Raw genomic sequence first — 23,464 nt, 5'->3', positions numbered from 1 at the left:
AATTAGCCACGTCACGTTACACGGCGCGGCAGTCGTCAAGGCAGAACTAACACTCGGGGGAACATAGAACATAAGAACAAAGGTAACTGCAGAAGGCCTATTGGCTCATACGAGGCAGCTCCTATTTAGTACAGGATACCCATACATTGTATGGGTATCCTGTACTAAAGTGCTAGACGCTTCTCCCTGACACACCGCGCGGGTGTGGAGCCTCGCCCGACACCTGTCACGCTCCACACCTGTCACGCTCCACACCTGTCACGCTCCACACCTGTCACGCTTGTAGCCTCATGCCCGCCTACAGACACAATTTGTTCGGCTTTCAGCCATTTCCGACCGGATAATATGCTTCTTTGCAGATAATGGAGATAAGGTAATTATCTACGAGCAGGTTAATTAACCAGGAAGCATTCCTCTTACACAAAATACGTGGAATTACAAAATTTAAATGCTTCGCCACGCTGCCATGCCCAGTGAGCCGTACGACATGTTTTCCACAGCATTCAGACAGCGTGTCCATTCATGCCCGAGCTTGACCAGGGTGCCAGTGCCCGCCATCCTGCCCAGGCCTCAGGTGCCAGTCAGTGCCCGGAGAGCAGAGGAGAGCCAGGGGCGTCACACGTGAGGGACCCGGGGTACGTCAGCAGGGCAGCACGTGGAACATTTCACTCGGGTAAGTGCTCATTTTCGTGTTGTTTATGAAGTGATGAGAAGAATGGCCCGGCGCTGACTACTTTCTCTTTCTGTGGTAACACTGTTGACGGTGCCAGAGCACTCTACAATGTGTGTTTTGTTGGCAGTGATTCATATAATTATGTTTGGGTACCTGGGCTGTTGTTGTGTTGGCAACTCTCACGTTGCATAACTTGTTGCTCTGGTTATGATATATAGGCAGGAGATTGTGTGTTGTGTTATAATTTATTAGAACTCTGTACGTGTACGTGCGCGCACGCATGTACGTACAAACAGACACATACAAACACGGTTATCAGTTGATTGACGGTTGAGAGGCGGGACCAAAGAGCCAGAGCTCAATCCCCACAAACACATATAGGTGAGTACACACACACACACAGGTGGAAACTGAGTACCCAAATGATCGACAGAGACGTTAGAAAGAACGTTTTCAGTGACAGAGTAGTTAACAGGTGGAATGCATTAGGCAGTGATGTGGTGGAGGCTGACTCCATACACAGTTTCAAGTGTAGATATGATAGAGCCCAGTAGGCTCAGGAATCTGTACACCAGTTGATTGACAGTTGAGAGGCGGGACCAAAGAGCCAAAGCTCAACCCCCCGCAAGCACAACTAGATGAGTACAACCAAGTTAGTACACACACACACACACACACACACACACACACACACACACACACACACACACACACACACACACACACACACACACACACACACACACACACACACACACACACACACACATTTGCTTTTGTCCACAAATGGACAATTAGACAGAATTTGAATATATTTACTTTTAAAGTCCGGGAAAAAATAATGCTAAAAATTAACCTAAATATTCCCAGGCCAAATATAGCACAAACATGTGCTATATTAGGCCCTATAGATAGCGTGTATTAGGCCTAGGAGAGTTAGGTTATCTTAGCAACATGAATACAAAACCTTTTCCGGTTTGACCAAATTCAATCGTACCCAATTCTTTGTGGTTGTCCACTGCGTCAATACCTGTCCGGCGGAGTACACTGTACTATAAGTACTCTCAACAGGTGGGCGGACTGTAATATTTATGTACCTCAATAATATTATAATGAAATGTAGATGGTACTATTTTCCAAGCACGGTTTTAACTAGTTTTCCTGGCTTTAACAGGTCGCATTTTTAACGTAGAGGCACATATGGTACAGTACAGGAGACGGTACAGTACCGGTACAGTACCGGAGACGAACACGATTGGACTCGGGCAGACATACAAGGCTATAATGACAGGCGACCTTCTGGAGTAATGTTGTCGCCTGTGACTGTCCCTAGAGACCAAAACGCCACAGAACGGTTGCAGGCACTGAGCCTTAAGGGTCAGTATTTGCCACTTGTGGAGCACTATCTTCCCTCTCTTATTGCTGCTGAGTTTTATCGCAGGCATTAACAATGACCTCGTTAAGCCAGCTCATACTGGGAAAAATATTCGTACGTGTACATTAACAATGGCCTCGTTATACTAGATCATACTGGGGGAAAAATGTGGCGTTTCTCTCCTTTCTCACCAGTTTTTTTTATTATTCTCGTATAGTTCCATGAAACATCGTCCCATGGGTTGAGTCGCATCGTGCTGCAACTGAGCGATATAATGACAAATTACCGATGCTTTAATAACCGTTGATTTAGCGGCTATTTTAATTTATATATTATATAATAATCAGTTGAATTAATCGGTGGTTGTGGTGTACAGTGTACATGAGCCCCGGTGGTTGTGGTGTACATGAGCCCCGGTGGTTGTGGTGTACAGTGTACATGATCCCCGATGGTTGTGGTGTACAGTGTACATGATCCCCGGTGATTGTGGTGTACAGTGTACATGAGCCCCGGTGGTTGTGGTGTACAGTGTACATGAGCCCCGGTGATTGTGGTGTACAGTGTACATGAGCCCCGGTGGTTGTGGTGTACAGTGTACATGAGCCCCGGTGATTGTGGTGTACAGTGTACATGAGCCCCGGTGGTTGTGGTGTACATGAGCCCCGGTGGTTGTGGTGTACATGAGCCCCGGTGGTTGTGGTGTACAGTGTACATGAGCCCCGGTGGTTGTGGTGTACATGAGCCCCGGTGGTTGTGGTGTACATGAGCCCCGGTGGTTGTGGTGTACATGAGCCCCGGTGGTTGTGGTGTACATGAGCCCCGGTGGTTGTGGTGTACATGAGCCCCGGTGGTTGTGGTGTACATGAGCCCCGGTGGTTGTGGTGTACATGAGCCCCGGTGGTTGTGGTGTACATGAGCCCCGGTGGTTGTGGTGTACATGAGCCCCGGTGGTTGTGGTGTACATGAGCCCCGGTGGTTGTGGTGTACATGAGCCCCGGTGGTTGTGGTGTACATGAGCCCCGGTGGTTGTGGTGTACATGAGCCCCGATGGTTGTGGTGTACAGTGTACATGAGCCCCGATGGTTGTGGTGTACAGTGTACATGAGCCCCGATGGTTGTGGTGTACAGTGTACATGAGCCCCGGTGGTTGTGGTGTACATGAGCCCCGGTGGTTGTGGTGTACATGAGCCCCGGTGGTTGTGGTGTACATGAGCCCCGGTGGTTGTGGTGTACATGAGCCCCGATGGTTGTGGTGTACATGAGCCCCGATGGTTGTGGTGTACAGTGTACATGAGCCCCGATGGTTGTGGTGTACAGTGTACATGAGCCCCGATGGTTGTGGTGTACAGTGTACATGAGCCCCGGTGGTTGTGGTGTACATGAGCCCCGATGGTTGTGGTGTACATGAGCCCCGATGGTTGTGGTGTACAGTGTACATGAGCCCCGATGGTTGTGGTGTACATGAGCCCCGATGGTTGTGGTGTACAGTGTACATGAGCCCCGATGGTTGTGGTGTACATGAGCCCCGATGGTTGTGGTGTACAGTGTACATGAGCCCCGATGGTTGTGGTGTACATGAGCCCCGATGGTTGTGGTGTACAGTGTACATGAGCCCCGATGGTTGTGGTGTACATGAGCCCCGATGGTTGTGGTGTACATGAGCCCCGGTGGTTGTGGTGTACATGAGCCCCGGTGGTTGTGGTGTACATGAGCCCCGGTGGTTGTGGTGTACAGTGTACATGAGCCCCGGTGGTTGTGGTGTACAGTGTACATGAGCCCCGGTGGTTGTGGTGTACATGAGCCCCGGTGGTTGTGGTGTACATGAGCCCGGTGGTTGTGGTGTACAGTGTACATGAGCCCCGGTGGTTGTGGTGTACATGAGCCCCGGTGGTTGTGGTGTACATGAGCCCCGGTGGTTGTGGTGTACAGTGTACATGAGCCCCGGTGGTTGTGGTGTACATGAGCCCCGGTGGTTGTGGTGTACATGAGCCCCGATGGTTGTGGTGTACATGAGCCCCGGTGGTTGTGGTGTACAGTGTACATGAGCCCCGGTGGTTGTGGTGTACAGTGTACATGAGCCCCGGTGGTTGTGGTGTACATGAGCCCCGGTGGTTGTGGTGTACATGAGCCCCGGTGGTTGTGGTGTACAGTGTACATGGGCCCCGGTGGTTGTGGTGTACAGTGTACATGAGCCCCGGTGGTTGTGGTGTACATGAGCCCCGGTGGTTGTGGTGTACATGAGCCCCGGTGGTTGTGGTGTACAGTGTACATGGGCCCCGGTGGTTGTGGTGTACAGTGTACATGAGCCCCGGTGGTTGTGGTGTACATGAGCCCCGGTGGTTGTGGTGTACATGAGCCCCGGTGGTTGTGGTGTACATGAGCCCCGGTGGTTGTGGTGTACATGAGCCCCGGTGGTTGTGGTGTACAGTGTACATGGGCCCCGGTGGTTGTGGTGTACAGTGTACATGAGCCCCGGTGGTTGTGGTGTACAGTGTACATGAGCCCCGGTGGTTGTGGTGTACATGAGCCCCGGTGGTTGTGGTGTACATGAGCCCCGGTGGTTGTGGTGTACAGTGTACATGGGCCCCGGTGGTTGTGGTGTACAGTGTACATGAGCCCCGGTGGTTGTGGTGTACATGAGCCCCGGTGGTTGTGGTGTACATGAGCCCCGGTGGTTGTGGTGTACAGTGTACATGGGCCCCGGTGGTTGTGGTGTACAGTGTACATGAGCCCCGGTGGTTGTGGTGTACAGTGTACATGAGCCCCGGTGGTTGTGGTGTACATGAGCCCCGGTGGTTGTGGTGTACAGTGTACATGAGCCCCGGTGGTTGTGGTGTACATGAGCCCCGGTGGTTGTGGTGTACAGTGTACATGAGCCCCGGTGGTTGTGGTGTACATGAGCCCCGGTGGTTGTGGTGTACAGTGTACATGAGCCCCGGTGGTTGTGGTGTACATGAGCCCCGATGGTTGTGGTGTACAGTGTACATGAGCCCCGATGGTTGTGGTGTACATGAGCCCCGGTGGTTGTGGTGTACAGTGTACATGAGCCCCGGTGGTTGTGGTGTACAGTGTACATGAGCCCCGGTGGTTGTGGTGTACAGTGTACATGAGCCCCGGTGGTTGTGGTGTACATGAGCCCCGGTGGTTGTGGTGTACAGTGTACATGAGCCCCGGTGGTTGTGGTGTACAGTGTACATGAGCCCCGGTGGTTGTGGTGTACAGTGTACATGGGCCCCGGTGGTTGTGGTGTACAGTGTACATGAGCCCCGGTGGTTGTGGTGTACAGTGTACATGAGCCCCGGTGGTTGTGGTGTACATGAGCCCCGGTGGTTGTGGTGTACAGTGTACATGAGCCCCGGTGGTTGTGGTGTACAGTGTACATGAGCCCCGGTGGTTGTGGTGTACAGTGTACATGAGCCCCGGTGGTTGTGGTGTACAGTGTACATGAGCCCCGGTGGTTGTGGTGTACAGTGTACATGAGCCCCGGTGGTTGTGGTGTACAGTGTACATGAGCCCCGGTGGTTGTGGTGTACAGTGTACATGAGCCCCGGTGGTTGTGGTGTACAGTGTACATGGGCCCCGGTGGTTGTGGTGTACAGTGTACATGAGCCCCGGTGGTTGTGGTGTACAGTGTACATGAGCCCCAGTGGTTGTGGTGTACATGAGCCCCGGTGGTTGTGGTGTACATGAGCCCCGGTGGTTGTGGTGTACAGTGTACATGAGCCCCGGTGGTTGTGGTGTACAGTGTACATGGGCCCCGGTGGTTGTGGTGTACAGTGTACATGAGCCCCGGTGGTTGTGGTGTACATGAGCCCCGGTGGTTGTGGTGTACATGAGCCCCGGTGGTTGTGGTGTACAGTGTACATGAGCCCCGGTGGTTGTGGTGTACAGTGTACATGAGCCCCGGTGGTTGTGGTGTACAGTGTACATGAGCCCCGGTGGTTGTGGTGTACATGAGCCCCGGTGGTTGTGGTGTACAGTGTACATGAGCCCCGGTGGTTGTGGTGTACAGTGTACATGAGCCCCGGTGGTTGTGGTGTACAGTGTACATGAGCCCCGGTGGTTGTGGTGTACAGTGTACATGAGCCCCGGTGGTTGTGGTGTACAGTGTACATGAGCCCCGGTGGTTGTGGTGTACAGTGTACATGAGCCCCGGTGGTTGTGGTGTACAGTGTACATGAGCCCCGGTGGTTGTGGTGTACAGTGTACATGAGCCCCGGTGGTTGTGGTGTACAGTGTACATGAGCCCCGGTGGTTGTGGTGTACAGTGTACATGAGCCCCGGTGGTTGTGGTGTACAGTGTACATGAGCCCCGGTGGTTGTGGTGTACAGTGTACATGAGCCCCGGTGGTTGTGGTGTACAGTGTACATGAGCCCCGGTGGTTGTGGTGTACAGTGTACATGAGCCCCGGTGGTTGTGGTGTACAGTGTACATGAGCCCCGGTGGTTGTGGTGTACAGTGTACATGAGCCCCGGTGGTTGTGGTGTACAGTGTACATGAGCCCCGGTGGTTGTGGTGTACATGAGCCCCGGTGGTTGTGGTGTACAGTGTACATGAGCCCCGGTGGTTGTGGTGTACAGTGTACATGAGCCCCGGTGGTTGTGGTGTACAGTGTACATGAGCCCCGGTGGTTGTGGTGTACAGTGTACATGAGCCCCGGTGGTTGTGGTGTACATGAGCCCCGGTGGTTGTGGTGTACATGAGCCCCGGTGGTTGTGGTGTACAGTGTACATGAGCCCCGGTGGTTGTGGTGTACAGTGTACATGAGCCCCGGTGGTTGTGGTGTACATGAGCCCCGGTGGTTGTGGTGTACAGTGTACATGAGCCCCGGTGGTTGTGGTGTACAGTGTACATGAGCCCCGGTGGTTGTGGTGTACAGTGTACATGAGCCCCGGTGGTTGTGGTGTACAGTGTACATGAGCCCCGGTGGTTGTGGTGTACAGTGTACATGAGCCGGGAAGTTGTACATAAGGACATGACTCGATGCGTTTCTTGGGACCCTAAATGGTCTAGCGCGCCTCTACCCGAAGTCCGGGTGTTGGCGGGTGTTGGCGGGTGTTGGTGGGTGTTGGCGGGTGTTGGTGGGTGTTGGCGGGTGTTGGTGGGTGTTGGCGGGTGTTGGTGGGTGTTGGCGGGTGTTGGTGGGTGTTGGTGGGTGTTGGTGGGTGTTGGCGGGTGTTGGTGGGTGTTGGCGGGTGTTGGTGGGTGTTGGCGGGTGTTGGTGGGTGTTGGCGGGTGTTGGTGGGTGTTGGCGGGTGTTGGTGGGTGTTGGCGGGTGTTGGTGGGTGTTGGCGGGTGTTGGTGGGTGTTGGCGGGTGTTGGTGGGTGTTGGCGGGTGTTGGTGGGTGTTGGCGGGTGTTGGTGGGTGTTGGTGGGTGTTGGTGGGTGTTGGCGGGTGTTGGCGGGTGTTGGTGGGTGTTGGCGGGTGTTGGTGGGTGTTGGTGGGTGTTGGTGGGTGTTGGCGGGTGTTGGTGGGTGTTAGCGGGTGTTGGTGGGTGTTGGTGGGTGTTGGTGGGTGTTGGCGGGTGTTGGCGGGTGTTGGTGGGTGTTGGCGGGTGTTGGTGGGTGTTGGCGGGTGTTGGTGGGTGTTGGTGGGTGTTGGTGGGTGTTGGCGGGTGTTGGCGGGTGTTGGTGGGTGTTGGCGGGTGTTGGTGGGTGTTGGTGGGTGTTGGTGGGTGTTGGTGGGTGTTGGTGGGTGTTGGCGGGTGTTGGTGGGTGTTGGTGGGTGTTGGTGTTGGTGATGTGTGAGTATTGGTGGGTGTGTGGGTGTTGATGTTCCAGATTGGAGTGTGCCATCACTGGCAACAGGTGGGGCCAAGCGTCAACAGGTGGGGCCAAGCGTCAACAGGTGGGGCCAAGCGTCAACAGGTGGGGCCAAGCGTCAACAGGTGGGGCCAAGCGTCAACAGGTGGAGCCAAGCGTCAACAGGTGGGATGTGTGGCAACAAGTGGGTCTAGGAGGCCTGGTCGAGGACCGGGCCGCGGGGACGCTAAGCCCCGGAATCATCGCAAGGTGACGGCAAGGTAGGTGATTACGGATAGGTCCAGGTGGCAACACCTGGGCCCAGGTGGGTTTAGGTGGCAACACCCGGGCCCAGGTGGGTCCAGGTGGCAACACCTGGGCCCAGGTGGGTTTAGGTGGCAACACCTGGGTCCAGGTGGGTCCAGGTGGCAACACCTGGGCCCAGGTGGGTTTAGGTGGCAACACCTGGGCCCAGGTGGGTCCAGGTGGCAACACCTGGGCCCAGGTGGGTTTAGGTGGCAACACCTGGGCCCAGGTGGGTCCAGGTGGCAACACCTGGGCCCAGGTGGGTTTAGGTGGCAACACCTGGGCCCAGGTGGGTCCAGGTGGCAACACCTGGGCCCAGGTGGGTTTAGGTGGCAACACCTGGGCCCAGGTGGGTCCAGGTGGCAACACCTGGGCCCAGGTGGGTTTAGGTGGCAACACCTGGGTCCAGGTGGGTCCAGGTGGCAACACCTGGGTCCAGGTGGGTCCAGGTGGCAACAGGTGAGTCCGAGTCGCCACAGACGGATCCAGGTGTCTACATATAGGTTCAGATGGCAACAGGTGGTTCCAGGTGGTCACAGATGTGTTCAGGTAGCAGCAGGTGGTTCAGGTGGCAACAGGTGGGTTGCCAGCTTTGTTTATTTAACATATCCTTGCTTCATATTCCAGACGAATGAATGGCAACACTGAAAAGTGACATTCACTGGTTGATGTACGACGTTAACACTGGCTGTCTGACGTACAATCAAAACTGTCTGTCTGATGTACGTCAATTAAAACTGGCTGCCTGACGTACGACAATTAACAGTGGCTTCCTGATGTACGACAATTAACACTGGCTGCCTGATGTACGACACTTAACACTGGCTGCCTGACGTACGACAATTAACACTGGCTGCCTGATGTACGACACTTAACACTGGCTGCCTGACGTACGACAATTAACACTGACTGCTTGATGTACGACAATTAACAGTGGCTTCCTGATGTACGACAATTAGCACTGGCTGCCTGATGTACGACACTTAACACTGGCTGCCTGACGTACGACAATTAACACTGGCTGCCTGATGTACGACACTTAACACTGGCTGCCTGACGTACGACAATTAACACTGACTGCCTGACGTACGACAATTATCACTGGCTGCCTGATGTACGACCCTTAACACTGGCTGCCTGATGTACGACACTTAACACTGGCTGCCTGACGTACGACACTTAACACTGGCAGCCTGACGTACGACAATTAACACTGACTGCCTGACGTGCGACAGTTGACACTGGCTGCCTGACGTACGACAGTTGACACTGGCTGCCTGACGTGCGACAGTTGACACTGGCTGCCTGACGTACGACAGTTGACACTGGCTGCCTGACGTGCGACAGTTGACACTGGCTGCCTGACGTGCGACAGTTGACACTGGCTGCCTGACGTACGACAGTTGACACTGGCTGCCTGACGTGCGACAGTTGACACTGGCTGCCTGACGTACGACAGTTGACACTGGCTGCCTGACGTACGACAGTTGACACTGGCTGCCTGACGTACGACAGTTGACACTGGTTGCCTGACGTTGGGGCTGGGGGGGGGGGGGGGAGGAGGATTATGTCCCCCCCCCCCCCCCAACCCTGTAGCTAAGGACCGCAGCGTTAATTAAAACCTTATTTATACCCTCCTATTTTAGGATTCAATTGCCGGGTATTTCATGACTAACAAGCTAGCGTAATTATGAATGTCTGAGGCAGTTTATTTAATTTGAGAAGTGACGTCAAGGGTCGGTCTACCTGCCAGTGCCTTTCTGCCTTAAAACAGTAATATTATTATATAAGATGTTATAAATACTGTCATTAGCATAATGATTACAAGCGCCAAATGTAATATCTTCTTGATAAAGTGCTACATAGCTTTGTTTAATGAGATCTTTACCCCAATATTGGAGGAAATCACTGAAAAGATTACTCAGATATTTTGGTTCCAAAACTGGGACGATTTATGGCTGGTGATGAAGTCTCGAGTTGCACTCCAACAGCTGGTCTTGACTCACCTAGTTGTGCTTGCTGGGGTTGTGCTTCGACTCTTTGGTCCCGCCTCTCAACTGTCAGTCAACTGTCCTACAGGTTCCTGAGCCTATTGGGCTCTGTCATTTCTACTCTTGAAACAAACTGTGTATGGAGTCAGCCTCCACCACATTACTTCCTAATGCATTCCATTTGTTAACTACTCTGACACTAAAAATTATTTCTCATGTGTCTGTGGCTCATTAGGGTACTCAGCTTCCACCTGTGTCCCCTTGTTCGAGTACCACCCGTGCCAGATAATCTGCATTATCTACCCTATGGCCCAACCACTTGGACTGGACGGTAGAGCGACGGTCTCGCTTCTTGGAGGTCGGCGTACAATCCGCGACCGTCCTAGTCTGGGATTGAAGGTCGACACTCAAGCACAACTAGGTGAGCAAATGCCAGGCTGTTGGAGTGGAACTCGGGACTTCATCACCAGCTATAAATAAATTGGGTACCATTCTCTCCTCCGTTCTATCCTAAATCCTTGTCCTCGTATCCCGTCCCAAGGTTATATAATCGTAATGGCTTAGTACTTTCGCCTGCCACATTACCTATCTACCCCATGAATTCCTCTGGTAATTTTGTAGGTGGTGATCATGTCTCTCCTAAGTGTTCTGTCTTCCAGGGATGTGAGGTTTAATTCCTGTAGGCTTTCCTCGTAACTCCCTCTGAGATCTGGGACTGGTCTGGTGTGCCACCAGACCAGTCAGTCCCTTTGGTCCGGTATGAATCTTCTCTTAACATTGTCTTGTGTTTAACTAGGTGTGGACTCCAGGCTGGGGCTGCATACTCTAGTGATTACCGGCCTGTGGTGTTGTTTAATATCGTAACATCTGCGGTCCAAATAACCATCACAGCCAGGCTGATCCGGTACCCCCCCCCCCCTCCCCTCCCCCGCAGAAACTTGCTCAGTTTCATTTTAAAAGCTTCCAGTGTTGGTCCAGCAACATTTCTTACGTGTGGTGGCAGGGAACTGAAGACTCGCAGGCCTGTGATGCTCTCTCCATCACAACCCGGCAACACATAGAGGCTTCCGTGCCCAAGCGTATCCGCGCGCGAGCACTTGTTGGGTCTAAGGATGCCAGCCGCTGCACTTCGCGACCACCCGCAAATATTTTACTCGCTGCATGATTCGGCTGTGATTACTTAGGATCATTCCTTGTGTTATAGCCAGGTGGTGGCGTGCTGCCTTAGTTGTAACCCGTGACCTCTCCTTGTAACCCGTGACCTCTCCTTGTAACCCATGACCTCTCCTAGTAACCCGTGACCCCTCCTTGTAACCCGTGACCTCTCCTAGTAACCCGTGACCCCTCCTTGTAACCCATGACCTCTCCTAGTAACCCGTGACCTCTCCTAGTAACCCGTGACCCCTCCTTGTAACCCATGACCTCTCCTAGTAACCCGTGACCCCTCCTTGTAACACGTTATATTCTTGCTACCACAGACGTGACTACACATTTATAATGGTACCAGCGTATATACATGTCCTTCTGTCCTCCGTGGAGAGGGTTGGAGATGTGGTATACATAGTTCAGGGATTTATTGAACAATCAACTACAGAAAGTGATTGTAGTGCTTCTAAAAGGCTAATCTAACCTATATACATAAATACTTGGAGTGGTGGAGCCTGGAGTAAAGGTGGACCTTGGAGTGGGAGGGGTGGAGCCTGGAGTGGGAGGGGTGGAACCTGGAGTAAAGGTGGACCTTGGAGTGGGAGGGGTGGAGCCTGGAGTGGGAGGGGTGGAGCCTGGAGTAAAGGTGGACCTTGGAGTGGGAGGGGTGGAGCCTGGAGTGGGAGGGGTGGAGCCTGGAGTAAAGGTGGACCTTGGAGTGGGAGGGGTGGAGCCTGGAGTGGAGGTGGACCTTGGAGTGGGAGGGGTGGAGCCTGGAGTGGGAGGGGTGGAGCCTGGAGTAAAGGTGGACCTTGGAGTGGGAGGGGTGGAGCCTGGAGTAAAGGTAGACCTTGGAGTGGGAGGGGTGGAGCCTGGAGTAAAGGTGGACCTTGGAGTGGGAGGGGTGGAGCCTGGAGTGGAGGTGGACCTTGGAGTGGGAGGGGTGGAGCCTGGAGTGGGAGGGGTGGAGCCTGGAGTAAAGGTGGACCTTGGAGTGGGAGGGGTGGAGCCTGGAGTGGGAGGGGTGGAGCCTGGAGTAAAGGTGGACCTTGGAGTGGGAGGGGTGGAGCCTGGAGTGGAGGTGGACCTTGGAGTGGGAGGGGTGGAGCCTGGAGTAAAGGTGGACCTTGGAGTGGGAGGGGTGGAGCCTGGAGTAAAGGTGGACCTTGGAGTGGGAGGGGTGGAGCCTGGAGTGGAGGTGGACCTTGGAGTGGGAGGGGTGGAGCCTGGAGTGGGAGGGGTGGAGCCTGGAGTAAAGGTGGACCTTGGAGTGGGAGGGGTGGAGCCTGGAGTGGGAGGGGTGGAGCCTGGAGTAAAGGTGGACCTTGGAGTGGGAGGGGTGGAGCCTGGAGTGGAGGTGGACCTTGGAGTGGGAGGGGTGGAGCCTGGAGTGGAGGTGGACCTTGGAGTGGGAGTGGTGGAGCCTGGAGTGGAGGTGGACCTTGGAGTGGGAGGGGTGGAGCCTGGAGTAAAGGTGGACCTTGGAGTGGGAGTGGTGGAGCCTGGAGTGGAGGTGGACCTTGGAGTGGGAGGGGTGGAGCCTGGAGTAAAGGTGGACCTTGGAGTGGGAGTGGTGGAGCCTGGAGTGGAGGTGGACCTTGGAGTGGGAGGGGTGGAGCCTGGAGTGGAGGTGGACCTTGGAGTGGGAGGGGTGGAGCCTGGAGTGGAGGTGGACCTTGGAGTGGGAGGGGTGGAGCCTGGAGTGGAGGTGGACCTTGGAGTGGGAGGGGTGGAGCCTGGAGTGGAGGTGGACCTTGGAGTGGGAGGGGTGGAGCCTGGAGTGGAGGTGGACCTTGGAGTGGGAGGGGTGGAGCCTGGAGTGGAGGTGGACCTTGGAGTGGGAGGGGTGGAGCCTGGAGTGGGAGGGGTGGAGCCTGGAGTGGAGGTGGACCTTGGAGTGGGAGGGGTGGAGCCTGGAGTGGAGGTGGACCTTGGAGTGGGAGGGGTGGAGCCTGGAGTGGAGGTGGACCTTGGAGTGGGAGGGGTGGAGCCTGGAGTGGAGGTGGACCTTGGAGTGGGAGGGGTGGAGCCTGGAGTGGAGGTGGACCTTGGAGTGGGAGGGGTGGAGCCTGGAGTGGAGGTGGACCTTGGAGTGGGAGGGGTGGAGCCTGGAGTGGGAGGGGTGGAGCCTGGAGTGAGGGCGCTAGTCCTTGGATCTATCATTGCGTCAATGTGTGTAGAACTCAATTCTTTGACAAAGCTCATGACACACTTGTCTCATGACACACTTGTGTCATGACACACTTGTCTCATGACACACTTGTCTCATGACACACTTGTCTCATGACACACTTGTGTCATGACACACTTGTCTCATGACACACTTGTGTCATGACACACTTGTGTCATGACACACTTGTGTCATGACACACTTGTCTGGAAGTATCCCCCCACAGTGTGCAGGGACTGTGGGTGCGGGGTGTAGATGGGGTGAGGCAGGAGTGCCCGGGTGAGGGTGAGGAAGGACTGGTTGACGGGGGTGAACCAGTTGACCACTGGGCCGCCCGGCGCCAAGTGTGACTCTTGCTCTTGGAATTCCTTGGGACAGTTCTCTTGAGAGTGTGTGTGTGTGACTGGGTGTTCACCCGTGTTCACTCTGTCTGTTGTTCACCTCTTTGAACGATACAAGACAGCACCTCAACACGATAATATTACTATTTGCGAAATGCTTGGCAAATACGTTGATTTTGATATATAAATGGTAGTACAAATATGATTTACATTGACATTTAATGCTATGATTTGTTATTTATAATTGCATATATGTGGCTCACAGTGCAGGTGGAGGCGGAGTGGAGGTAGTGGTGGTGGTGGTGGGGGCGCCTGGCCAGGTGGAGGCGGAGTGGAGGTAGTGGTGGTGGTGGTGGTGGGGGCGCCTGGCCACAGAGGGAGCTGCTCCCTGACATAACCTGACCAGGGTCGGTAACGAGACGTCTCGCTGCCTCATAATGAATCGTCTTATTAATGCCTTCACTCTTCAGAATTGACTGATGCGAACTGAAAGTGTTCCTGCACTCGTCTTATAGAGGCCATGCCCAGGGTCGCGCACCCACACAAAACACACTCAAGTGCACTCAGTATCAGCGGCAATATTATTCCTTATATATGTACATCTCGCCCAACTTTGCAGTGTAATTGGTGAGGGGTAGGTGACCAGCATGGGTAGGGCAGGGTCGGCCCCATTGCTCCCGTAAAAAGGAGATCGGCTCCCATCTCGAACCCTTACGAAATCGGTGGAGGTTTTTTACCCAAGTCTAAGTTTACCTAAGTCTACGTTTTTACCTATGTACTAAATATATATAAAATTTTTGGGGCGACCCGGACACCGCCGTAGACCCCATTTAACTTCCTAAACGAGGAAGTTATCAACGCTTGCGGACCAGACAACATTTATGAAGTGTAGACCACTCTACACTTGAGGGTGTAGAGAGATGCAGGAGGACCTGTATATAAGCCTAGGGAAGAGTCACATGTTGGGCTAACTCCCTTATATCCTGGTTACTGGCACCACCTGGGAATTACCGCGAAAACATAATGATACATTAAACAAAATAAAAAGGTAGAGTGTGTGTGTGTGTGTGTGTGTGTGTGTGTGTGTGTGTGTGTGTGTGTGTGTGTGTGTGTGTGTGTGTGTGTGTGAGTGTGTGTGTGTGTGTGTGTGTGTGTTCATAAATCTCCCACACGCACCTTTGGTCAAAACAGAGTGTGGGAGGGTTCTTGTATAGACATAACGTTAAATTGTTAATTATAACGTCAAGCTTGTTGTTTACCCTCCCCCCCCTCCCTCCCCCCCTCTCTCTCTCTCTCTCTCTCTCTCTCTCTCTCTCTCTCTCTCTCTCTCTCTCTCTCTCTCTCTCTCTCTCTCTCTCTCTCTCTCTCTCTCTCTCTCCTCTCTCTCTCTCTCTCTCTCTCTCTCTCTCTCTCTCTCTCTCTCTCTCTCTCTCTCTCTCTCTCTCTCTCTCTCTCTCTCTCTCTCTCTCTCTCTCTCTCTCGTCACTGTTTTGTATCGACCTTGACAAACAACACTTTCATCTCGTAGTCAGTCAACTCGTAGGTTCGTCCAGCCACTCATGGTCCACTTCCCCCACAGTTCTCCCGTTCAGTATGCTAATAATTCTGAATCTATCATTCCGAAAGTTGACCTGCCTCACTGACCCCTCAACAAGCCCGAGAACAACACCGTTTGCTAATTCCACGATCACTGAGCACTCAGATGTGGCGGTGCTTGCAACAGCATAGTTAACAGTACAGTTGTACAGCGTCCAATGGAGTCTCCTTCATAACATTGGGACCCCGCGGTGACGTCAGGCGGCCGTGTTTACAGGGACCAAAGCCACAGGTTGATGGCTGCCCAGCGGGCACCCACAAGAATGCTAACATACCCACTCCTTGTGTGATCAGTAGTTGAGTAACCATGCCCACACTCTCGTCAGACTGGACGTACCTTTTAAGTGTAATCTACCTGTCATTCCAACCTGTCCTCAGGGATGAGGTGGAATGGATTGGGAATGACGACGTAATGTAATGTAATGCTGTCCACGTCCACCAGTGCTGTCCAGACTCCACACATGCTGGCCACGTCCATCATTGTTGTCCAGACTCCACACATGCTGGCCACGTCCATCATTGTTGTCCAGACTCCACACATGCTGGCCACGTCCACCAGTGTTGTCCAGACTCCACACATGCTGGCCACGTCCATCATTGTTGTCCAGACTCCACACATGCTGGCCACGTCCATCATTGTTGTCCAGACTCCACACATGCTGGCCACGTCCACCAGTGTTGTCCAGACTCCACACATGCTGGCCACGTCCATCATTGTTGTCCAGACTCCACACATGCTGGCCACGTCCATCATTGTTGTCCAGACTCCACACATGCTGGCCACGTCCACCAGTGTTGTCCAGACTCCACACATGCTGGCCACGTCCACCAGTGTTGTCCAGACTCCACACATGCTGGCCACGTCCATCATTGTTGTCCAGACTCCACACATGCTGGCCACGTCCACCAGTGTTGTCCAGACTCCACACATGCTGGCCACGTCCATCATTGTTGTCCAGACTCCACACATGCTGGCCACGTCCATCATTGTTGTCCAGACTCCACACATGCTGGCCACGTCCATCATTGTTGTCCAGACTCCACACATGCTGGCCACGTCCACCAGTGTTGTCCAGACTCCACACATGCTGGCCACGTCCACCAGTGTTGTCCAGACTCCACACATGCTGGCCACGTCCACCAGTGTTGTCCAGACTCCACACATGCTGGCCACGTCCACCAGTGTTGTCCAGACTCCACACATGCGGTCGAGCGCACAGACCTCATGCGTCGTAGTCCTCGGGCCGCGGGTTTGATTCCTGGTCGAAGCAGACAAAATAGGCCGAGTTTCTTTCATCTCATGCCTCTGTCCACCTAGCAATAAATAGGTACCTGGGAGTTAGACAGCTGCTACAGGCTGGGATGTGTGTGTGTGTGTGTGTGTGTGTGTGTGTGTGTGTGTGTGTGTGTGTGTGTGTGTGTGTGTGTGTGTGTGTTATTTAAATGACTCAAAGAAATGTCTAAGAAATGGTAAGTGAGAAAGTTTTTGACACACTGTCACACTTGAGACTTGTACATAAGATCAAACCATAGGCAGGAGTGACAGGGAGGCTGCTGCTCCACCGGCTATTGGGAGTACCTAAGTAACAGAAGACAGACATAATTTATTTGATATATATATATATATATATATATATATATATATATATATATATATATATATATATATATATATATATATATATATATATATATATATGTCGTACCTAGTAGCCAGAACGCACTTCTCAGCCTACTATGCAATGCCCGATTTGCCTAATAAGCCAAGTTTTCCTGAATTAATATATTTCTCTAATTTTTCTCATGAAATGATAAAGCTACCCATTTCATTATGTATGAGGTCAATTTTTTTTTATTGGAGTTAAAATTAACGTAGATATATGACCGAACCTAACCAACCCTACCTAACCTAACCTAACCTATCTTTATAGGTTAGGTTAAGTTAGGTAGCCGAAAAAGTTAGGTTAGGTTAGGTTAGGTAGGTTAGGTAGTCGAAAAACAATTTATTCATGACAACTTGGCTTATTAGGTAAATCGGGCCTTGCATAGTAGGCTGAGAAGTGCGTTCTGGCTACTAGGTACGACATATATATATATATATATATATATATATATATATATATATATATATATATATATATATATATATATATATATATATATATATATATATATATATATACAAGCGTTCTTACACTCTAGTACAGCCACCTAGCACGCACAGCGTCTACGGGCAGGTTCTTAATCCTAATTTCCCCCGGAATACGACCCGCCAAATCGTTTAACAACCAGGAACCCATTCACTGCTGGGTGAACAGGGGCTACAGTTAAGGATTGGCGCCCAGTCAATCCTCCCTGGCCAGGATACGAACCCAGGCCTAAGCGCTCGCGTAAGCGCAGGGGGAATATTTTTTTACCACTGCGCCACGGGGATTGCTAAACTCTATAATGAGAGGAAAGATTTCATAGCTGTGATATCTAACCAGCAGAGACCATCAGGGGTCAGTCATAAGGCCCTATCTTGATCCTAACACACGCTGATGACCTTCCAAATTTGGTGGATTATTGGATTAAGGTTTAACACAATTATAGAACACCAAGGGTATACTAAAGGGATGGTAAAAGAAGTGGCTACTAGAGTTTAAATCGACCAAATGCGAGGTAATGAAAGTGAATGTTGGGTACGAAAGGTCGGGCGGACAAAAGGTTGTAAATGAGAAGAGGCCAAGACTCCACAGACTCAGGTAGAGAAGGAGACCTTATGTAGGATATCAGCCCGAACCTGCCTCCACCAGCCCTCATCAAACAGATATCAACTGTAAATATGAGTACCATGTCTGGTGTCTCCCTCCCTCACACTCATGATGACGTGTGAGTGTCTCCCTCTCATCCTTACATTGATTTTTTTATTGTTGCCGCCGGAGGCTGCTAGTTTATTGTGCACCCCATACCCATCCTGTGAGCGGTAGCGCAAACGCATTACAGAGGGCACAAAAGGTCTTTATCAGACCTCATCTTAGATTATTACATAAACAATTTCATCTATCCTTCACACCTTATAGTTACAATGTCAGCTAGTTACAGAGAATGTTCTATTTCAAGAGCTGTATATTTCCAGTAAGTCATCATACATTAATGGCGGGTCTTATCGCTAATACATAATTGTTTAATCAATGGAGATATCACAGTCATAGGGGAGCTGCTGTTTATTATTAGTCCTCACAATACTTAGTTTCTTAGTCTCATATGTCGTTTATCTACTGGAAGTGAAATATGGATACAGTGCAAGGAGTTCAGGTAATTTATCCATGGTAATAAGATAGGTTGCCATGTCATACAGTGTGAGATTAGGTTTATCTCTAAATGGCTCAATTTTACTACATTCCAAGATATAGTGTTCGAGTGTGTGTCCCTGCCTATGTCCACACACTTTACACTTAACTTCATCTAGATCCCTATACAAGCCGAACTGCCAGAGGTACTTGTAGCCAAGTGTTATATGAGCTGTGACAACATCTGTTAGTCTACTGACTGTGTTACTTGCCCCATACACATGTTTTACTTCACACATTTCATTGCGATAAACAATAGACCTGCTAGTTCCAGTTTGCACTGTTCTATTTTCTTCAAATTCATCCAGGAGTTCTCGTCTAATGACACTTTTAAGGGACCTATTTGATAACTCAAGATTCCGTTCAATACTGTCTTTATTTACTGCAGCCTTAGCAAGGGCGTCAACTTTGTCATGTTCCTGCAGGCCAATGTGAGAAGGAATCCACAACATTTTGATATTTACCCTCTTGTTAAGTATATTTATATATCTATGTCTAGCTTCTGAGACAAGCCCGTTATTGCTTGATTGCAAACTGTTTATTGCTTCGTAGTGAGGGAAGGGAGTCGGAAATAATTAAGCTGTCTACTTCAGTGTTGTCAATAATCCTTACCTCACCCCTCCATGTCCTACGACCTTCAAGTGGACTCCCTCTCTCTTAATCCCTCCTTCCCTACCCATAGCCCGTCCTTCTCACACATTCCTCTCCCCTCATTAATACCCCCTCCCTAAACCCTCCCTAAACCCTCCCTCTCCTTGCCTGCAGGACCTGACTAGAGAAGGTAATCAGAAGCTTAGAGAGCGACCACTGTACGACCGACATACAGTAGCTACTGTATAGCCCCACACAATCTTGGCTGCTCTTTACCCCCTCCCCCCCCCTCACCACTTGCTCAACAACAACAACACTCGCTCCTCGGTGTATAACATACAGAGTTTAATTTAGTATTGAGGTGTATTCTGTATGTGTATACTTGTTGGTTAGTCAAAAAGTCAGCTGTGACCTGGATAACACACTAATGGCTAGGTCACTGGCTGTGTCTGTGGTGGTGTCCTTGGTGGTGGTGGTGGTGGTGGTGGTGGTGGTGGTGGTGGTGGTGGTGGTGGTACTGGTGGTGGTGGTGGTGGTGGTGGTGGTGTCCTTGGTGGTGGTGGTGGTGGTGGTGTCCTTGGTGGTGGTGGTGGTGGTGGTGGTACTGGTGGTGGTGGTGGTGGTGTCCTTGGTGGTGGTGGTGGTTACTGGTATCCTTGGTTGTGGTGGTACTGGTACTGTATGGTTGTAAGTTATCTTGAGGTTATCTTGAGATGATTTCGGGGCTTTAGTGTCCCCGCGGCCCGGTCCTCGACCAGGCCTCCACCCCCAGGAAGCAGCCCGTGACAGCTGACTAACACCCAGGTACCTATTTTACTGCTAGGTAACAGGGGCATAGGGTGAAAGAAACTCTACCCATTGTTTCTCGCCGGCGCCTGGGATCGAACCCAGGACCACAGGATCACAAGTCCAGTGTGCTGTCCGCTCGGCCGACCGGCTCCCCGTAGGCCGTAGAGGTGGTGGTGCTCACAATAGTCTCAGTCTCACACAGTTGACTGAGTATAGCTGTAAGTCGTACTCAGGTACGGTAAAAATGCGGACCTTAAACATAATACAGGGTACAAAACACAATCAAATCTGCCCATAGTAGGAAAGCAACATGTAAAGGATTTGTGAATAATAATGTCTGACGACCTAACGTTTAAGGAGCATAACCAAGCAAATATTGCGTCATCCAGAAAAATGATCGGATGGATTACGAGAACTTTCAAATCCAGGATCCCATCACAATGGTTGTACTCTTCAAATCACTTGTGCTGTCCCGTCTTGACTACTGCTCAGTACTCACTTCCCCCCTTCAGCGTAGGACAGATTGCTGAAATGGAGGGAATACAGAGAACATATACGACATACATAGACGAGATAAAGCACCTAAATTATAGGGATCGTCTCAAAGCCCTCCAAATGTACTCACTAGAAAGAAGACGAGAGAGATGTCAAATAATATACACATGGAAGATACTGGAGGGCCAAGTACCAAATCTACACAGTAAAATAACAACGTACTGGAGTGAACGATATGGAAGAAAATGTAGAATAGAACCAGTGAAGAGCAGGGGTGCCAAACCCAGCCACACCTCCACACAGTCCTGGAGGTGGTGGAGTCCTTGTGTATCTGGCCAGATATCTCGCCGGGAATGTGATTAGACAATAGTGAGGTTTCTTACCGCCCACCCTAAACAAAATAACTAAAACCAATAATAATTATACATGTTAGTTTCCAACTGCCAACCGTTGTGACGCCCAGACCGTTGTCACTGACACAACCGTTGTGACGCCCAGACTGTTGTCACTGACACAACCGTTACTGGCGCCCAGACCGTTGTCACTGACACAACCGTTACTGGCGCCCAGACCGTTGTCACCGACACAACCGTTGTGACGCCCAGACCGTTGTCACCGACACAACCGTTGTGACGCCCAGACCGTTGTCACTGACACAACCGTTACTGGCGCCCAGACCGTTGTCACTGACACAACCGTTACTGGCGGCCAGACCGTTGTCAGTGACACAACCGTTACTGGCGCCCAGGCCGTTGTCACTGACACAACCGTTACTGGCGGCCAGACCGTTGTCACTGACACAACCGTTACTGGCGCCCAGACCGTTGTCACCGACACAACCGTTGTGACGCTCAGACCGTTGTCACTGACACAACCGTTGTGACGCCCAGACCGTTGTCACTGACACAACCGTTGTGACGCCCAGACCGTTGTCACTGACACAACCGTTGTGACGCCCAGACCGTTGTCACTGACACAACCGTTACTGGCGCCCAGACCGTTGTCACTGACTCAACCGTTACTGGCGCCCAGACCGTTGTCACCGACACAACCGTTACTGACGCCCAGACCGTTGTCACTGACACAACCGTTACTGACGCCCAGACCGTTGTCACTGACACAACCGTTACTGGCGCCCAGACCGTTGTCACTGACACAACCGTTACTGGCGCCCAGACCGTTGTCACTGACACAACCGTTGTGACGCCCAGACCGTTGTCACCGACACAACCGTTACTGGCGCCCCAAACGCAACAGCCTTCACACCAAAGGTTACTGGGGAACACCGGCAGCTTGCGCCACTGGTGTTGTTGCCAGTCGTGTCCAAAGGTTAGTGATAGCGGTGCTGCTTGAAGCAGTCACCCCGCCAGTCACACCCTCCCAACACACCAGTCACTCCCCACTCTTGCCTTGGCTCTGATAAGTGATCACTCTTTATATACTCTTTTATTTTTGTTTTATGTTTCTACGCCCAATATTCATGCCTTTCTCCACTTGCTAACTCTATACTGTAATGTTGTGGTGGACCCAAGACGCCACCACAACATTGCAAGTCCCAGCTGTGTCTGGGTACAAGTGATGAACAACCCAGCGGGTTTTCTTCCTATTGGGGAGTGTTGTACATGCTGCTATGGCGGTGTGTCCACTCACAGGATGAGTGGCGCTGCTCAATACTGTCACTATGGCGGTGTGTCCACTCACACCATGAGTGGCGCTGCTCAATACTGTCACTATGGCGGTGTGTCCACTCACAGGATGAGTGGCGCTGCTCAATACTGTCACTATGGCGGTGTCCACTCACACCATGAGTGGCGCTGCTCAATACTGTCACTATGGCGGTGTGTCCACTCACACCATGAGTGGCGCTGCTCAATACTGTCACTATGGCGGTGTGTCTACTCACAGGATGACAGGGCGCTGCCCAATACTGTCACTATGGCGGTGTGTTCAGTCACAGGATGAGTGGCGCTGCTCAATAAACTCGCCCCTCGGGGCAAAATTTAAATTTTTTTTTAATACCACCACTAGTGTTTTGCTGGAATACAGAGCGCTGTATTTCCTGTAATGGTGATGTCAGGACACTATGTCAACAGCTTGTAGTTGATTATCGAGTGTAATCAAGGCACTGTCTAGCTAGTGTGGTGTTGAACCATTGTATCGAGCGTGGTGTTGTGATCAAGTCGAGGAACCATACCTGAAGTGTTGTAGCAACACAAGGAGAGTGTTATACCTCGCCATGACACCATATGTGGTGTGTGTGTGTGTGGGGGGGGGGGGGGGAAGGGTAGGGGGGGGGGAAGAATCACTACATCTGAGGCGTGTTGCTTTAAAGCTTGAGACAACATGACGTTTACACCACATTTAGCCCCAAGCAACTCATCTTGCACCTCGCGGTGATAACCATCTCCGAGGGTGACCTCCTCTTTCCCTCACCCTGACCTGGCCTGACCTCCAGGGTGACTCACAACAGCCCTCACGGACTCTGACTATGTGTCACCGTCTGGTGGCCTCCATTGTCTGCCTGACCTCCAGTAACACCAGTGTCGCGTGACCTTTCCCAGGGTCATTTGACCTTGCTGATGGTCGTATGACCTCGGTAACCTCCCTACTCAGCCAGGGGTCAGCCAGGGGTCAGCAGGGGCGGGTAGGGGTGATGCGGTACAGGACGATCAGCTTCGTCACTTGCAAATTTTGTAAGATATTTAGGCCATAAAAGTTAATGATATTCGCAATAACCTGGAAACAAATATGAGTATGTCACAAGAGGGTATATTTAAGCATGTATTCTCTCTTTGTCTGTCACTCACACCGGAAGCCCCCCGGGTCTTCCTCATCGCCTGCACCTCCGTCATCACGGCGTCCACTGACTGCTCCTTCCCTTTTATATTTTGAACATTGTCTCTTTGTTCATTATTT

The 23,464-nt window shown here is 51.8% G+C and overlaps 4 protein-coding genes across 9 annotated transcripts in view; 3 read left to right on the top strand and 1 right to left on the bottom strand.

Annotated features, from left to right (window-relative positions):
- The window catches only part of LOC123763955 (dipeptidyl peptidase 1), a 176,712-nt gene that overhangs the window by 148,962 nt on the left and 4,286 nt on the right, over nucleotides 1-23,464 (bottom strand). The window lies entirely within an intron of this gene.
- Nucleotides 519-23,464, top strand: part of LOC123763956 (ADP-ribosylation factor-like protein 4C) — an 81,122-nt gene continuing 58,176 nt past the window's right edge. Inside the window, exon 1 of the mRNA XM_069329963.1 lies at nucleotides 519-673. The gene's annotated coding sequence lies outside the window, so the exon portion shown is untranslated. The remainder of the gene's footprint in view (nucleotides 674-23,464) is intronic.
- LOC123753138 (elastin-like) lies at nucleotides 523-15,725 on the top strand. Its single transcript, XM_069329724.1, has 6 exons — nucleotides 523-673; nucleotides 8,091-8,556; nucleotides 9,744-9,757; nucleotides 10,324-10,509; nucleotides 11,741-12,876; nucleotides 15,720-15,725. The coding sequence occupies exons 1-6, from the start codon at nucleotides 523-525 to the stop codon at nucleotides 15,723-15,725; spliced, it is 1,959 nt and encodes a 652-aa protein (XP_069185825.1).
- LOC138367768 (uncharacterized) lies at nucleotides 15,764-16,597 on the top strand. Its single transcript, XM_069329723.1, has one exon. The coding sequence runs from the start codon at nucleotides 15,764-15,766 to the stop codon at nucleotides 16,595-16,597; it is 834 nt and encodes a 277-aa protein (XP_069185824.1).

This window comes from Procambarus clarkii, chromosome 23 (assembly GCF_040958095.1).
Source record: "Procambarus clarkii isolate CNS0578487 chromosome 23, FALCON_Pclarkii_2.0, whole genome shotgun sequence".
In the NCBI taxonomy this organism is placed as follows: Eukaryota; Metazoa; Arthropoda; class Malacostraca; order Decapoda; family Cambaridae; genus Procambarus; species Procambarus clarkii.
Note: the sequence above shows the minus strand (reverse complement) of the source record. Positions and strands in the feature narration are given on the sequence as shown.

Excerpts from the sequence above, each read along its gene's own strand:
- LOC138367768 (XM_069329723.1), top strand. The coding sequence starts at position 15,764 with ATGCTGTCCACGTCCACCAGTGCTGTCCAGACTCCACACATGCTGGCC.
- LOC123753138 (XM_069329724.1), top strand. The coding sequence starts at position 523 with ATGCCCGAGCTTGACCAGGGTGCCAGTGCCCGCCATCCTGCCCAGGCC. Across the intron at positions 674-8,090 it reads ACGTGGAACATTTCACTCGG|GTCCAGGTGGCAACACCTGG; the intron begins GTAAGTGCTCAT and ends GATTACGGATAG. Across the intron at positions 10,510-11,740 it reads CGACACTCAAGCACAACTAG|TGGTGGAGCCTGGAGTAAAG; the intron begins GTGAGCAAATGC and ends AAATACTTGGAG.